We start from the raw sequence: 16405 nt of genomic DNA, 5'->3' as shown, positions 1-16405 counted from the left end.
CTTTTTCTGTGAAAAATGCCATGGGTAATTTGATGGGGATTGCATTGAAGCTGTAGTTTGCTTTGGGTCGTATAATCATTTTCACATTGTTGATTCTTTCAATCCAAGAACATGGTATATCTCTCCATCTGTTTGAATCATCTTTAATTTCTTTGATCAGTGTCTTATAGTTTTCTGCATACAGGTCTTTTGTCCCCTTAGGTAGGTTTATTCCTAGATATTTTATTCTTTTTGTTGCAGTGATAAATGGGAGTGTGTTCTTAATTTCACTTTCAGATTTTGTATCATTCGTGTATAGGAATGCAAAAGATTTCTGTGCATTAATTTTGTATCCTGCTACTTTACCAAATTCATTGATTAGCTCTAGTAGTTTTCTGGTGGCATCTTTAGGATTTTCTATGTATAGCAAGTATCATGTCATCTGCAAACAGTGACAGCTTTACTTCTTTTCCGATTTGGATTCCTTTTATTTCTTTTTCTTCTCTGGTTGCTGTGGCTGAAACTTCCAAAACTATGTTGAATAATAGTGGAAAGAGTGTGCAACCTTGTCTTGTTCCTGATCTTAGAGGAAATGGTTTCAGTATTTCACTATTGAGAATGATGTTTGCTGTGGGTTTGTCATATATGGCCTTTATTATGTTGAGGTAAGTTCCCTCTATGCCTGCTTTCTGGAGAGTTTCTTCATAAGTGGTTGTAGAATTTTGTAAAAGGCTTTTTTACATCTAATGAGATTATCATATTTTTTAAACACCTTTTTTGGAGTATAATTGCTTTATTGTCCTTTATGCTTTATAATTGCTTTATACTACTTTATATTGCTTTATGGTGTCTTAGTTTCTGCTTTATAACAAAGTGAATCAGTTATACATATACATGTGTTACCATATCTCTTCCCTCTTGCGACTCCCTCCCTCCCACCCTCCCTATCCCACCCCTCTCGGTGGTCACAAACCTCAGAGCTGATCTCCCTGTGCTATGCGGCTGCTTCCCACTAGCTATCTCTTTTACATTTGGTAGTGTATATATGTCCATGCCACTCTCTCACTTTGTCACAGCTTACCCTTCCCCTTCCCCATATCCTCAAGTCCATTCTCTAGTAGGTCTGTGTCTTTATTCCCGTCTTCCCCTAGGTTCTTCATGACTTTTTTTTTCTTAGATTCCATATATATGTGATAGCATACGGTATTTATTTTTCTCTTTCTGACTTACTTCACTCTGTATGACAGACTGTAGGTCCATCCACCTCACTACAAATAACTCAATTTCGTTTCTTTTTATGGCTGAGTAATATTCCATTGTGTATATATGCCACATCTTCTTTATCCATTCATCTGTTGCTGGATATTTAGGTTGCTTCTATGTCCTGGGTATTGTAAATAGAACTGCAGTAAACGTATTGTTACATGACTCTTTTTGAATTATGGTTTTCTCAGGGTATATGCCCAGTAGTGGGATTGCTGGGTCGTATGGTAGTTCCATTTGTAGTTTTTTAAGGAACCTCCATACTCTTCTTCATAGTGGCTGTATCAATTTACATTCCCACCAACAGTGCAAGATAGTACCCTTTTCTCCACATCCTCTCCAACATTTATTGTTTCTAGATTTTTTGATGATGGCCATTCTGACTGGTGTGAGATGATGTCTCATTGTAGCTTTGATTTGCATTTCTCTAATGATTAATGATGTTGAGCATTCTTTCATGTGTTTGTTGGCAATCTGTACATCTTCTTTGGAGAAGTGTCTATTTAGGTCTTCGGCCCATTTTTGGATTGGGTTGTTTGTTTTTTTGTTATTGGGCTGCATGAGCTGCTTGTAAATTTTGGAAATGAATCCTTTGTCAGTTGCTTCATTTGCAAATTTTCTCCCATTCTGAGGGTTGTCTTTTGGTCTTGTTTATGGTTTCCTTTGCTGTGCAAAAGCTTTGAAGTTTCATTAGGTCCCATTTGTTTATTTTTGTTTTCATTTGCATTTCTCTAGGAGGTGGGTTCAAAAGGACCTTGCTGTGATTTATGTCATAGAGTGTTCTGCCTTTGTTTTCCTCTAAGAGTTTGATAGTTTCTGGCCTTACATTTAGGTCTTTAATCCATTTTGAGCTTATTTTTGTGTATGGTGTTAGGGAGTGTTCTAATCTCATACTTTTACATGTACCTGTCCAGTTTTCCCAGCATCACTTATTGAAGATGCTGTCTTTTCTCCACTGTATATTCTTGCCTCCTTTATCAAAGATAAGGTGACCATATGTGCGTGGGTTTATCTTTGGGCTTTCTATCCTGTTCCATTGATCTATATTTCTGTTTTTGTGCCAGTACCATACTGTCTTGATTACTGTAGCTTTGCAGTATAGTCTGAAGTCAGGGAGCCTGCTTCCTCCAGCTCCATTTTTTGTTCTCAAGATTGCTTTGGCTATTCGGGGTCTTTTGTGTTTCCATACAAATTGTGAAATTTTTTGTTCTAGTTCTGTGAAAAATGCCAGTGGTAGTTTGATACGGATTGCATTGAATCTGTAGACTGCTTTGGGTAGTAGAGTCATTTTCACAATATTGATTCCTCCAATCCAGGAACATGGCACATCTCTCCATCTATTTGTATAATCTTCAATTTACCTCATCAGTGTCTTATAATTTTCTGCATACAGGTCTTTTGTCTCCTTAGGTAGGTTTATTCCTAGATATTTTATTCTTTTTGTCGCAATGGTAAATGGGAGTGTGTTCTTAATTTCACTTTCAGTTTTTTCATCATTTGTCTATAGGAATGCCAGAGATTTCTGTGCATTAATTTTGTATCCTGCTACTTTACCAAATTCATTGATTAGCTCTAGTAGTTTTCTGGTGGCATCTTTAGGATTTTCTATGTATAGCAAGTATCATGTCATCTGCAAACAGTGACAGCTTTACTTCTTTTCCGATTTGGATTCCTTTAATTTCCTTTTCTTCTCGGATTGCTGTGGCTAGAACTTCCAAAACTATGTTGAATAATAGTGGTGAGAGTGGGCAACCTTGTCTTGTTCCTGATCTTAATGGAAATGGTTTCAGTTTTTCACCCTTGAGGACGCTATTGGCTGTGGGTTTGTCATATATGGCCTTTATTATGTTAAGGAAAGTTCCGTCTATGCCTACTTTCTGCAGGGTTTTTATCATAAATGGGTGTTGAATTTTGTTGAAAGCTTTCTCTGCATCTATGGAGATGGTCATATGGTTTTTCTCCTTCAAATTGTTAATATGGTGTATCACGTTGATTGATTTGCGTATGTTGAAGAATCCTTGCATTCCTGGAATAAACCCCACTTGATCATGGTGTATGATCCTTTTAATGAGCTGTTGGATTCTGTTTGCTAGTATTTTGTTGAGGATTTTTGCATTTTTTTTATCAGTGATATTGGCCTGTTGTATTCTTTCTTTGTGACATCTTTGTCTGGTTTTGGTTTCAGGGTGATGGTGGCCTCGTAGAATGAGTTTGGGAGTGTTCCTCCCTCTGCTATATTTTGGAAGAGTTTCAGAAGGATAGGTGTTAGCTCTTCTCTAAATGTTTGATAGAATTCGCCTGTGAAGCCGTCTTGTCCTGGGCTTTTGTTTGTTGGAAGATTTTTAATCACAGTTTCAATTTCAGTGCTTTTGTTTGGTCTGTTCATATTTTCTACTTCTTCCTGGTTCAGTCTCGGCAGGTTGTGCATTTCTAAGAATTTGTCCATTTCTTCCAAGTTGTCCATTTTATTGGCATAGAGTTGCTTATAGTAATCTCTCATAATCCTTTCTATTTCTGCAGTGTCAGTTGTTACTCTCCTTTTTCATTTGTAATTCTATTGATTTGAGTCTTCTCCCTTTTTTTCTTGATTAGTCTGGCTAATGGTTTATCAATTTTGTTTATCTTCTCAAAGAACCAGCTTTTAGTTTTACTGATCTTTGCTATCGTTTCCATTTCTTTTTCATTTATTTCTGATCTGATCTTTATGATTTTCTTTCCTTCTGCTAACTTTGGGGGTTTTTTGTTCTTCTTTCTCTAATTGCTTTAGGTGCAACCTTACGTTGTTTATTTGAGATGTTTCCTGTTTCTTAAGGTAGAATTGTATTGCTATAAACTTCCCTCTTAGAACTGCTTTTGCTGCATCCCATAGGTTTTGTGTCGTCGTGTCTCCATTGTCATTTGTTTCTAGGTATTTTTTTATTTCCTCTTTGACTTCTTCAGTGATCACTTCGTTATTAAGTAGTGTAATGTTTAGCCTCCATGTGTTTGTAATTTTTACAGATCTTTTCCTACAATTGATATGTAGTTTCATAGCGTTGTAGTCAGAAAAGATACTTGATACAATTTCAATTTTCTTAAATTTACCAAGGCTTGATTTGTGACCCAAGATATGATCTATCCTGGAGAATGTTCCATGAGAACTTGAGAAAAATGTGTATTCTGTTGTTGTTGGATGGAATGTCCTATAAATATCAATTAAGTCCTTCTTGTTTAATGTATCATTGAAAGCTTGTGTTTCCTTATTTATTTTCATTTTGAATGATCTGCCCATTGGTGAAAGTAGGGTGTTAAAGTACCCTACTATGATTGTGTTACTGTCGATTTCCCCTTTTATGGCTGTTGGTATTTGCCTTATGTATTGAGGTGCTCCTATGTTGGGTGCAGTAGTATTTACAATTGTTATATCTTCTTCTTGGATCGATCCCTTGATCATTATGTAGTGTCCTTCTTTATCTCTTTTAATAGTCTTTATTTGAAAGTGTATTTTGTCTGATATGAGAATTGGTACTCCAGCTTTCTTTTGGTTTCCATTTGCATGGAATATCTTTTTCCATGCCCTCACTTTCAGTCTGTATGCGTCTCTAGGTCTGAAGTGGGTCTCTTGTAGACAGCATATATATGGGTCTTGTTTTTGTATCCATTCAGCCAGTCTGTCTTTTGGTGGAAGCATTTAATCCATTTACATTTAAGGTAATTATCGATATGTATGTTTCTATTCCCATTTTCTTAATTGTTTTGAGTTTGTTACTGTAGGTCTTTTCCTTCTGTTGTGTTTCTTGCCTAGGGAAGTTCCTTTAGCATTTGTTGTAAAGCTGGTTTGGTGGTGCTGAACTCTCTCAGCTTTTACTTGTGTGTAAAGGTTTTAATTTCTCCATCAAATCTGAATGAGATCCATGCTGTGTAGAGTAATCTTCGTTGTAGGTTTTTCTCCTTCATCACTTTAATTATTTCCTGCCATTATTGCAAATAATGTTGCAATGAATATTCTTGTAAATGTCTTCCACTGTACTGGTATGGATTTGTCTGTAATCAAATCCCTAGGGGGTAGAATTGGTACACCATAGACTGTGTTTCTACGATTTTTGGTGATACTGCTATTTTCCAAAGTGTTGTACCCACCAATAGGCTGTAAACATTTTTACTGCTTCTCATCAACATTTGTTATATTAGTCCTTATCTCAGCCACTTTTGTTTGTATGTTGAGGTATATCATTGTGGGTTTAGTTTACATTGTGTGATTACTAATAAAGTGTTGAATAATACTTTCTTACAATTATTGACCATTTGGAATTCTTCAGTAAATTGCTTCCTCAGCTCTCTGCCATTTTACAAATGAGTTGTCTGTCTTTTTCTTATTCATCTGTAGGAGTTCTTACATATGCTACATATGAGCCTCATGTTGATTATATACAATGTAGATATCTTGCCCTACTCTATGCTATGCCTTTTCACTCTTTTTATTGGAATCTTTTGGGGAATAGAACATCATAATTCTAATGTGGTCAAATTTAGCAATTTTTTTCCTGTATGAATAACACTTTTTATGTTTTCTGTAATTATTTTCTACCTACTTCAACTTAGATATTTTTATACTACCTTACTTGTTATCTTTTTCTATATCATCTGATTTACTGTTTTGATTTTTATGTCTGTCTGGCATTGATTTTTGCATGTGATGAATGATAGGGATTAAGCTTTACACTTTGCTCCACTGTGTTCAACAGCACCAACTTGCTGTAAATCACATGTGCATATACATGCAGGTATGTCTCTAGACTTTTTCTTCCGTTCCATCAGTATATTTATCCATACCATAGTGTCCCATTACGGTTATTGTATAGTATTCTTGATTCATAATAGAGCAAGTCTCCCACCTTGTTTTCTTTCAAGAGTCTCTTCAGTATTCTTGGTCCTTGGCTCTTTAGAATCAGCTTCTCACAAACAATTCTTTGGGATTTTGTTAGGGACTGTATAAATATAAATTTAATAATAAAACTATGAGAAGACTCTGAAAGGTGGAGAGGAGACACACCAGGTAGGGATGTCAGCACTGGAAGAAGATGGTTGGTGAGTTCTCTGGGTTTTCATTTTGCCTGACATATCCTGGCTTGGGTACTGAAGAAACCTGCAACTTGGAAATGCCAATTGGTTAGATGATAAAAGCCCCCTGTAAAACCCTGTTCTCTCTAGTCAAAGGACTAGGAAATGGACAGCCCAGTAAGACAGAAAACTTTTACACAATAACTGTACTACTCTAGCCGAACACCACAGAAAAAAATGCAACCCTACCGCTACCCCCTCCAGTAAAGACCTAGTGGGGAACCTACACTTTCACTTTCACCTGGCTATAAGAAGGCATCCCTCCTCCTTCTAACAGGGCCCGGTGAGGGGCCAATGGTAATGCCTCCCTCCATTTATGTCATTAGAGACCACATGGGGAGCTGGACATCTACCTCTATCCAGCAATAAAGAGATGCCCCTTTCGTTTCCTAGCAGGGTTCCTCTAGATTTCAGAGGTGAAGTGCAGAAATTCGGACTTTCATAACCTCGCATATCTTTAAAGCCTCCCACACCCTCCACAGTGTGTCAAGAGAGGCCAAGTTAGGAGCAGAAACAAAGTCATGCTCCATTTCCCAACCAGGGTGGTATTAGCAGAGGTCTGTGGGGAGCCTGAACTTTCACCCCCACCAAGAGTAATGAGGTGCCCCTCCCCAACCAGGGTGTCAGCAGAGACTGGACTTCTATCCCCAACGGGCGGTAATGAGGTGGTCCTCCTTGCCCCATGAGTGTGGCATCAGAGGAAGCCTGCTAAAACAAAAGATTTAAATAAGATATGGAGTCTTGAAACATAATACCCAAAATGTCCAGGATATAACTGAAAATCACTCATTATACCTAGCAACCAGGAACACCTCAACTTGCATGAAAAAAGGAAACAACAGAAGGTAACAGCAAAATGACATAGACAATCAGATTACATGACAGCACTTTAAAGTAGTTGTCATTGAAAATGCTTCAACAAGCATTTACAAACAGGTTTGAAACAAATGAAAAAATAGAATATCTCAAGAATGAAATAGAAATTCTCATCAATGAAATAGAATATATAAAAAAGAACCAAATGGGAAATTTAACCAAAAAATAAGATAACTATTTTGTGTCTGCCCCACAGAGGATGTCATCATTCCCCACCACTCAATTTGCTGTCAAGACTGGTGACACCAAACACCCACCAAGAGGGGAAGAAAGGTTTAATACTTACATAATGGAATGTAGAACCTAGAAGTGGCTCCACAAGTATGAAAAACAACTGATTTTTGAAAAGTGTGCAAAAGCAGTTCAATAGAGGAAGGATAGTCTTTTCAACAAATAGTGCTGGAACAATTGGAGGTCCCTAGGCAAAAAAAATAAACCTATACCTAAACCTCACACCTTATGCAAAAATTAACTTGAAATAGATCACAGATATAAGAGTAAAACAAATTATAAAACTTTCAGGAGGAACCATACAAGAAAATCTCTGGGAGTTAAGACTTGCTGAAGAGTTTTTAGACATGTTATCAAAAGCATGATCCCTAAAAGTAAACATCAAATTTTGACTTCATCAAAAATTAAGAACTTTTGCTTTGTGAAAGACCCTATTAAGAGGATTAAAAAGACACACTACAGACTGGGAGGAAGTATTTATAAATCATATATTTGACAAAGGACTGATATCTTGAATATATAAGGATTTTGTTAAAGCTCAACAGTAGAAAATCAAACAATCCAAGTAGAAAACAGGCAAAAGACATGAACAGACATTTCACTGAAAAGAATAAATATATGGCAAATACACACACATAAAGATGTTCAACATCATTAACCATTAGGGAAATGCAAATTAAGACCCTGATGAGATACACATCTGTTAGAACACTTAAATAAAAAATAGCGACAATACCAAGTGCTAACAAGGATGCAGAGAAACTGGATCTCTTATGTAGTGCTTGTGTGAATATAAAGTGGTATAGCACTCTGGGAAACAATAGGCAGTTTCTTTAAAAAAAATCAATCATATGCTTACCATACAACCCAGCTCTCTTGCTCTTGGACACTTATAGAAATGAAAATTTATGTTTACCTAAAAAACTTGTACATGAGTGGTCATAACAGCTTTATTTTTAATAGCTAAAAACTGCAATGACCAAAATTTTCTTTAATAGCTAAATGGTTAATCAAACTATGATACATCAATACCATAGAATACTACTCAGCAATAAAAAAGGTACAGGCTATTGTTATATACAGTGCCCTCGCTTTGTGACTTCTAATTTCTCATCTGGAGCTAGGGCCTAGGCTTTCTTTCCTTTCCTCCTATATTCTGCTTTGGTATTTAAATGGAATTTCAAGGTCACAAGGGATTATGAGTTGTCCTGTATTTTGCTAGCCACTTTGCTTGTCACTTGTCTCTCTGGACTCTTTTTTTTTTTTGGCTGCACCGCACAGCTTGTGGGATCTTAGTTCCCTGAGATTGAACCTGGTCCCCCAGCAGTGAAAGACTGGAATCGTAACCACTGGACCGCCAGGGAAATCCCTCTGAATTCTTGCTTTACTTTATTTTGGGCCTCAGAATTTCCCTTAACACTTTGTCATGTTTGAAACATGCTTTAAGTGTGCTTCCTTCAAAGTATAAGAATATTTCTGGATTTCTGATCAGTAATAATACTGGAAATAGAAGCCTCTTTTTTATTTTAGGTCCAGTTAATTTGATATCAAGTCTGGTAACTAATATTGGTAATTTGATTGTTCTATTTTGGATGTTTTTATTGTGGTAGATACATGACCAGCACATAATATTAACTGAATCTTAATAAGGGAGTGAAACATTTAAAAATGTATCTTATATACTGATTCTGAAGACAAGTTCAAATGAGATATTTAATGAAACATAGTTCATTTAAAGGAAAGTAATTCGTTTAAAGGAAAACCCTATCTTAGTTAGAAGTTTCTGGTATTTGTGTTAATAAATCAGTTCTATTACTTTAGGGCCATGCCTTATGTATAATATAGTATAGTTTATGTATCTGTTGATATAAAATATATGGCTCATTGTCAAAGTAACATTTGGTCAAATTTATTTTTTCCTTCCATTCTTATTATAATTATTTATATGTTCCTGAATTGGGTTGTTTGAAAAAAATTCCTTTTTTTAAAGAAATAGTTTTCTAGGTTGATATTTTTCCTATTTCCCGGGCAATAAATTCTTAAACATATTTTATTATTAGGGTTTATAATATTTTGAAACATATTCCTATTTAAATTTTTGTTTTGGGAAAGCTTTTATAGATTGGTGAAACAGTTTGGAACGAAAGTCAACATGGCTTCATTTTATTTAGTCTCAGTGCATTGGAATGTCAATAGGAAAAGATACAGATTCAAGGAAAGTTACTTTATTATCATCATTATTTGAGAAAAGGAACTAGATTCCCAGAGAATACGTTATTAAATATAGTTATTTTATTTTTGTCACTTTTACTATTTTTGCTCCTAGCTTTTTAAACTGTTCATAGGTTAAATTTCTACTACTTTTGGGTTCATTTTTGTATTTTCATCTTCTACCTGCTAGGTCAACGTTAGTGCACGTATTATGTTCATTTATGAGCTCTTGGCATCAATTATAGAATTTTATTGTCCAGACTTCTTTTTTAACTCTGCACAAATATGTTTTTAAGTAAAGAAATATTATATAGTATGTTGGTTCACTTGAAATTGTTATTGAGTAATAATCTAATTTTTATGAAACTTTCAAATTTAGAATTATTTTCACAAGAATGCCAAAAAACCAACTTTTCAAAAGAAGAATAGTAATATTCAAAAGAATTCACATACGACAGGTCCTACCAGAGGTAAGAATACATATGAAATTAACAATGTCTTTTTAATTTAATGAGATTTTTTTTTAATTATTAACATTATTTTTATATAGTCAACAGAGAAAACTGGAAAAATATAACAGCCCAGAAGTCAAATAGCAGTATTATTTTATTACGAGAACGTATAGTATCCTTGCAACAACAGAACAGTGTACTTTTGAATGCCAAAAAAGCAGCAGAACTGTCTATTAAAGAATATAAAGAAGTCAATGAAAAGCTCCTTCACCAGCAGCAAGTGTCTGATCAGCGGTTTCAAACAAGCAGACAGACAATAAAGGTAAAGGGAACTTTACAAATAAATTACAGTAGACTATATTATAAAAATGGATATTTTGTTTTACTTGTGTTGTTTGGTTCATATTTGTGTTAGACATGTCTATGAGTTTAAAAATTTCCCAGACACTGCTAACTGATGAAATGTTTAATATCTAGATTTCTTAAACAAGGTCTTATTAAGAACTCCAAATCTTTTGACAAGTACTTACTAGAATTCCTTTTCCACTTAGTTTTTTTCTTTACCTTAACATTTTTATGTGATATTTATTCTGTTATATCTTAGATTTTAAAAGCAAGCTCCATAAATTCATTTAGCTCGCCCATTTGCCCATGTCTAAAACTTTCCATTTATCATTATAAATCACATTATTAACTAGTAATTGCCCCAGCTCTTCTTTGCAAATACTAATATAAAATGTGAAGATTTTAATATAAATATCTATATTAATGTGTACCTGTATCATATATATTTTTACTCAGGTGAGTTGAGTTTTCTGTAACAATTTTTAGACACAGTATACCTTACTGCTGGTTATCATAATTTAATCTTAAAGCAAATAAAAAAGAAAAGATTATTCCTTAAGTCTCTATTCTTTTTAAAAATTTTTTATTGAAGTATAGTCGATTTACAATGTAGTGTTAATTTCTGCTGACAGCAAAGTGACTCAATTATACATATATATTCTTTTTCATATGCCTTTCTGTTATGCTTTTATCACAAGGTATTGAATGTAATCCCTGTGCTATACAGCAGGACCTTGTTTATCCATCCTGTATATAATAGTTTGCATCTACTAATCCCAAATTCCCAATCCTTCCTTTCCCCACCCCTCCTCCCCCTTGGCAGCCACAAGTTCTCTATGTCTCTGAGTCTCTTCTGTTTCATAGATATGTTCATTTGTGTTGTATTTTAGATTTTATATATAAGTGATATCATATGGTATTTGACTTTCTCTTTCTGACTTCTCTTAGTATGAAAATTCCTAGGTCCAACTGTGTTGCTGCAAATGGCATTATTTAATTCTTTTTAATGGCTGAGTAATATTCCAGTGTGTGTTTGTGTGTGTGTGTGTGTGTGTGTGTGTGTGTGTATACCACATCTTCTTTATCCATTCATCTGTCAATGGACATTTAGGTTGTTTCCATGTCTTGGCTATTGTAAATAGTGCTGCTCTGAACATAGGGGTGCATGTATCTTTTTGAATTATAGTTTTGTCTGGGTATATCCTCAGGAGTGGGATTGCTGGATCATATGGCAACTCTATTTTTAGTTTTCAGAGGAACCTCCGTACTATTTTCCATAGTGGTTACAACAATGTACATTGCCACCATCAGTGTAAGAGGATTCCCTTTTCTCCACACCCTCTCCAGCATTTGTTATTTGTAAATTTTTAATGATGGCCATTCTGACTGGTGTGAGTTGGTACCTCATTGCAGTTTTGATTTACATTTCTCTAATAATTAACAATGATGAGCATCTTTTCATGTGCCTATGAGCCATCTGTATGTCTTCTTTGGAGAAATGTCTACTTAGGTCTTCTGCCTTTTTTTTTTTTTTTTTCTGTACACGTGCCCCTCACCGTTGTGGCCTCTCCTGTTGTGGAGCACAGGCTCCAGACGCACAGGTCCAGCGGCCATGGCTCACGGGCCCAGCCGCTCCACGGCATGTGGGTCCTCCCAGACCAGGGCACGAACCCACGTCCCCTGCATCGGCAGGCAGACTCTCAACCACTGTGCCACCAGGGAAGCCCTTCTGCCCTTTTTTGATTGAATTTTTCTTTGTTGTTGTTGTTATTGAATTGTATGATCTGTTTGTATATTTTGGAAATTAAGCTTCTGTTGGTCGTACCATTTGCAAATATTTTCTCCCAGTTGTTAGGTTGTCTTTTCGTTTTGTTTATGGTTTCCTTTGCTGTGCAAAAGCTTGTAAGTTTGATTAGTTCCCAATATTATTGTTTATTTTTGCTTTTATTTCTGTTGCCTTGGGAGACTGCTTAAGTGTCCATTCTTAAAGGTATTTGTGTGTATAAGGAATGATTTGTTGTTTACACAGAAGTAATATTTTCATCATTCTAGAAAATAATTTTTAAACCACTATCACACATAAGTTTAAATTATAAATTCTCTACTTCCAATATCTAGTGCTTTGATTCAAGCAATGCTTAGAAATGTTTTACTTATAAAAGATTAGTGGTATACTAGTTGTACTAACAGGAACTGTGTTTGGCCTTTATTCCAAGAGTGGACTTATACCCAGTCTTGACCCATGTTCCACACTTACACTGGAAGTTACTTTCTATGATCTGGTTTTTATAAATGTATTAAGACTTGTTTTGTGACCTAACATATAGTAGATCTTGGAGAATGTTCCATTTGCACTTGATAAGAATTTGTATTTTGCTGTTGTTGGGTTGAGTGTTCTATATATATCTCTTAGGTGTAGTTGGTTAATACTGATGTTCAACTTTTCTTTTGTTGCTGGTTTTCTGTTCAGTTCTGTCAATTATTGAGAGTGAGGTAAATGAAGTATCAATTATTGAGAGTGGGTAAAATCACCCTCTATTATTATTTTTGGCAGTAACTTTAATGAAACATAATTCACATACCAGACAATTCTATCATTTAATTCAGTGGTTGTTTCAATATGGACAAAGCTGTGCAACCATCACCAAAATCAATTTTAGAACATTTTCATAACATCAAAAAGAGACCCTGAACCCTTTGCTATCATCCTTCCATTTCTCCATCTCTCTGAGCCCTAGGCAGTCACTAATCTACATTCTGTGTATTTGGATTTGCATATTCTAGACATTTAATACAGATGGAATCGACAATATATGGCCTTTTGTGTCTGGCTTCTTTCACTTAGCATAATGTTTTCAAAGTTCATCCATGTTGTAGCATATATCACTATTAGTGTAAGGACTTTGAAAATTTACTCTTCCATAAAAACAATGGAAAAAAGGGCAAAAATTGTTGAGAATCAACATTTTCATAGCACTGGGTACAGAACCAAATCTTCTAAGGGTTAATGTAATACTCCTAAGGGAATTAATAGATGGTTCAAGGAAGTTACAGGTTTTCTAAGCTCTGAATTCCTTATCTTTAAAAAGATTGAAGATCAAGCAGAAGTATTTTACATGAAAACTATAAAGCATTTTATAGAGACTGTGCACATTAGGGATCACTTACAATTCTTCAGTGAAACTCTGGAAATTAACCATACTTGCAAGGATCTAAGGAGTGTTTATTCAAGAAAAGCAAATGTGTCTAGATAAGAACAGAAAACTTTGATGGAAGAGGCATTTTAATTTGTCCCAGCTCAGCAGTAGCCTTGGAAAAATAATAGTGCATGTTCCCCATACATCCTGGCAGCTACCAGAAGAAGCAGAATGGAACTGGAGCTCCTTGTAAGCCTCATTCCCAATTAATTGTCATTATTTGCTCTATCCATTGGTTCTCTGGAAGACCCCAGAGACTCTGATCTCATTCAGTGTGGACAGCTCTCTTCTTGGCAGGGAGGGGTTGGTGGATGGGGTTGTCAGCTACAGTACAGGCAAGTGTCTTAACTTCAGGTTGCCTGAGGTGATGGATTCCAGTTTATGTCAAACAATATATTAACCAAATAGCTTGAATGGGGAATGAGATGCTCATAAGAGTTCTGAAAGGCTCTGACATATTCTTGGGAATCTAGAGGACACATGCATTCATAGAGCTATGTGCATGCTCAGAAAAGAAATGAGAAAGCCCAATCTCTTGCCTTTATCTTACTTTAAGACACCATATAAGAAGACAGTCAATGTTAAGGCAGTATTATTCATAGCAGCATTATTAATAATAGCCAAAAGGTAGAAACAACTGAAATGTCCGTTTGTTAGTGAGCGGATAAACAGATTGTGATATATTCATACAAGGAATATTATTAAATCACCAATATTAGTGAAATATTGACACACAATATAACATGAATGAATCTTAATTTTTTCTTTTTTTTGGCTGTGTTGGGTCTTCGTTGCTGCACGCAGGCTTTCTCTAGTTGTGGCTAGCAGGGGCTACTCTTCATTGCAGTGCACCGGCTTCTCATTATGGTGGCTTCTCGTTGCGGAGCACAGGCTCTAGGTGTGCAGGCTTCAGTAGTTGTGGGTCGTGGGCTCAGTAGTTGTGGGTCGTGGGCTCAGTAGTTGTGGCTCACGGGCTCTAGAGTGCAGGCTCAGTAGTTGTGGCATGCAGGATCAGTAGCTCTACAAGATGTGGGATCTTCCTGGACCAGGGCTCAAACCCATGTCCCCTGCATTGGCAGGCAGACTCTTTTATTTATTTTTTCATATCTTTATTGGACTATAAATGCTTTACAATGTTGTGTTAGTTTCTGCTGTACAACAAAGTGAATCAGCTATATGTATACATATATCCCCATATCCCCTCCCTCTTGAGCCTCCCTATCACACCCCTCTAGGTCATCACAAAGCATCAAGTTGATCTCCTTGTGCTATGCAGCAGCTTCCCACTAGCCATCCATTTTACATTTGGTAGTGTATATATGTCAGTGCTACTCTCTCACTTCATCCCAGCTTCCCCTTCCCACCCTGTGCCCTCAAGTCCATTCTCTATGTCTGTGTCTTTATTCCTGCCATGCCACTAGGTTAATCAGTACCGCTTTTTTCAATTCCATATATATGGGTTAGCATACGATATTTGTTTTTCTCTTTCTGACTTACTTCACTCTGTATGACAGATTCTAGGTCCATCCACCTCACTACAAAAAACTCAATTTCATTCTTTTTATGGCTGAGTAATATTCCATTGTATATATGTGTCACATCTTCTTTATCCATTCATCTATTGATAGACATTTAGGTTTCTTCCACGTACGGGCTACTGTAAATAGTGCTGCAGTGAATATTGTGGCACATGTATCCTTTTGAATTATGGTTTTCTTGGGGTATATGCCCAGTAGTGGGATTGCTGGGTCATATGGTAGTTCTATTTTTAGTTTTTTAAGGAACCTCCATACTGTTCTCCATAGTGGCTGTATCAATTTACATTCCCACCAACAGTGCAGGAGAGTACCCTTTTCTCCACACCCTCTCCAGCATTTATTGTTTGTAGATTCTTTGATGATGGCCATTCTGACCACTGTGAGGTGATACTTCATTGTAGTTTTGATTTGCATTTCTCTAATGATTAGTGATATTGAGCATTCTTTCATGTGTTTATCGGTGATCTGTATACCTTCTTTGTAGAAATGTCTATTTAGATCTTCTGCCCATTTTTGGATTGGGTTGTTTGTTTTCTTGATATTGAGCTGCATGAGCTGCTTGTATATTGGGGAGATCAATCCTTTGTCAGTTGCTTCGTTTGCAAATATTTCTCCCATTCTGAGGCTTGTCTTTTCATCTTGTTGAAGGTTTCCTTTGCTGTGCAAAAGCTTTAAGTTTCATTAGGTCCCATTTGTTTATTTTCGTTTTCATTTCCATTTCTCTAGGAGGTGGGTCAAAAAGGATCTTCCTGTGATTTATGTCATAGGGTGTTCTGCCTATGTTTTCCTCTTAAGAGTTTTATAGTGTCTGGCCTTACATTTTAGGTCTTTAATCCATTTTGAGTTTATTTTTGTATATGGTGTTAGGGTGTGTTTTAATTTCATTCTTTCAGATGTGTCTATCCATTTTTCCCAGAACCACTTATTAAGGAGGCTGTCTTTTCTCCACTGTATATTCCTGCCTCCTTTATCAAAGATAAGGTGACAATATGTGCATGGGTTTACCTCTGGACTTTCTATCCTGTTCCATTGATCTATATTTCTGTTTTTGTGCCAGTACCATACTGTCTTGATTAGTGTAGCTTTGTAGTATAGTCTGAAGTCAGGGAGCTGGATTCCTCCAGCTCCGTTTTTCTTACTCAAGATTGTTTGGGCTATTCAGGGTCTTTTGTGTTTCCATACAAATTGTAAAATTTCTAGTTCTAGTTCTGTG

The 16405-nt window shown here is 35.9% G+C and overlaps 1 protein-coding gene across 6 annotated transcripts in view; it reads left to right on the top strand.

The window, feature by feature from the left end:
* CNTLN (centlein) overlaps positions 1-16405 on the top strand; it is a 357687-nt gene that overhangs the window by 251639 nt on the left and 89643 nt on the right. For all 6 annotated transcript variants that reach the window (XM_082619946.1, XM_082619947.1, XM_082619945.1 and 3 more), the window contains exons 17-18: positions 10040-10130; positions 10211-10434. In XM_082619946.1, the coding sequence (XP_082476072.1) occupies positions 10040-10130; positions 10211-10434 (315 nt within the window). The remainder of the gene's footprint in view (positions 1-10039; positions 10131-10210; positions 10435-16405) is intronic.

Source organism: Mesoplodon mirus, assembly GCF_964341445.2.
Source record: "Mesoplodon mirus genome assembly, chromosome: 1".
Lineage (NCBI taxonomy): Eukaryota > Metazoa > Chordata > Mammalia > Artiodactyla > Ziphiidae > Mesoplodon > Mesoplodon mirus.
This window is presented reverse-complemented; position numbering and strand designations above follow the sequence as displayed.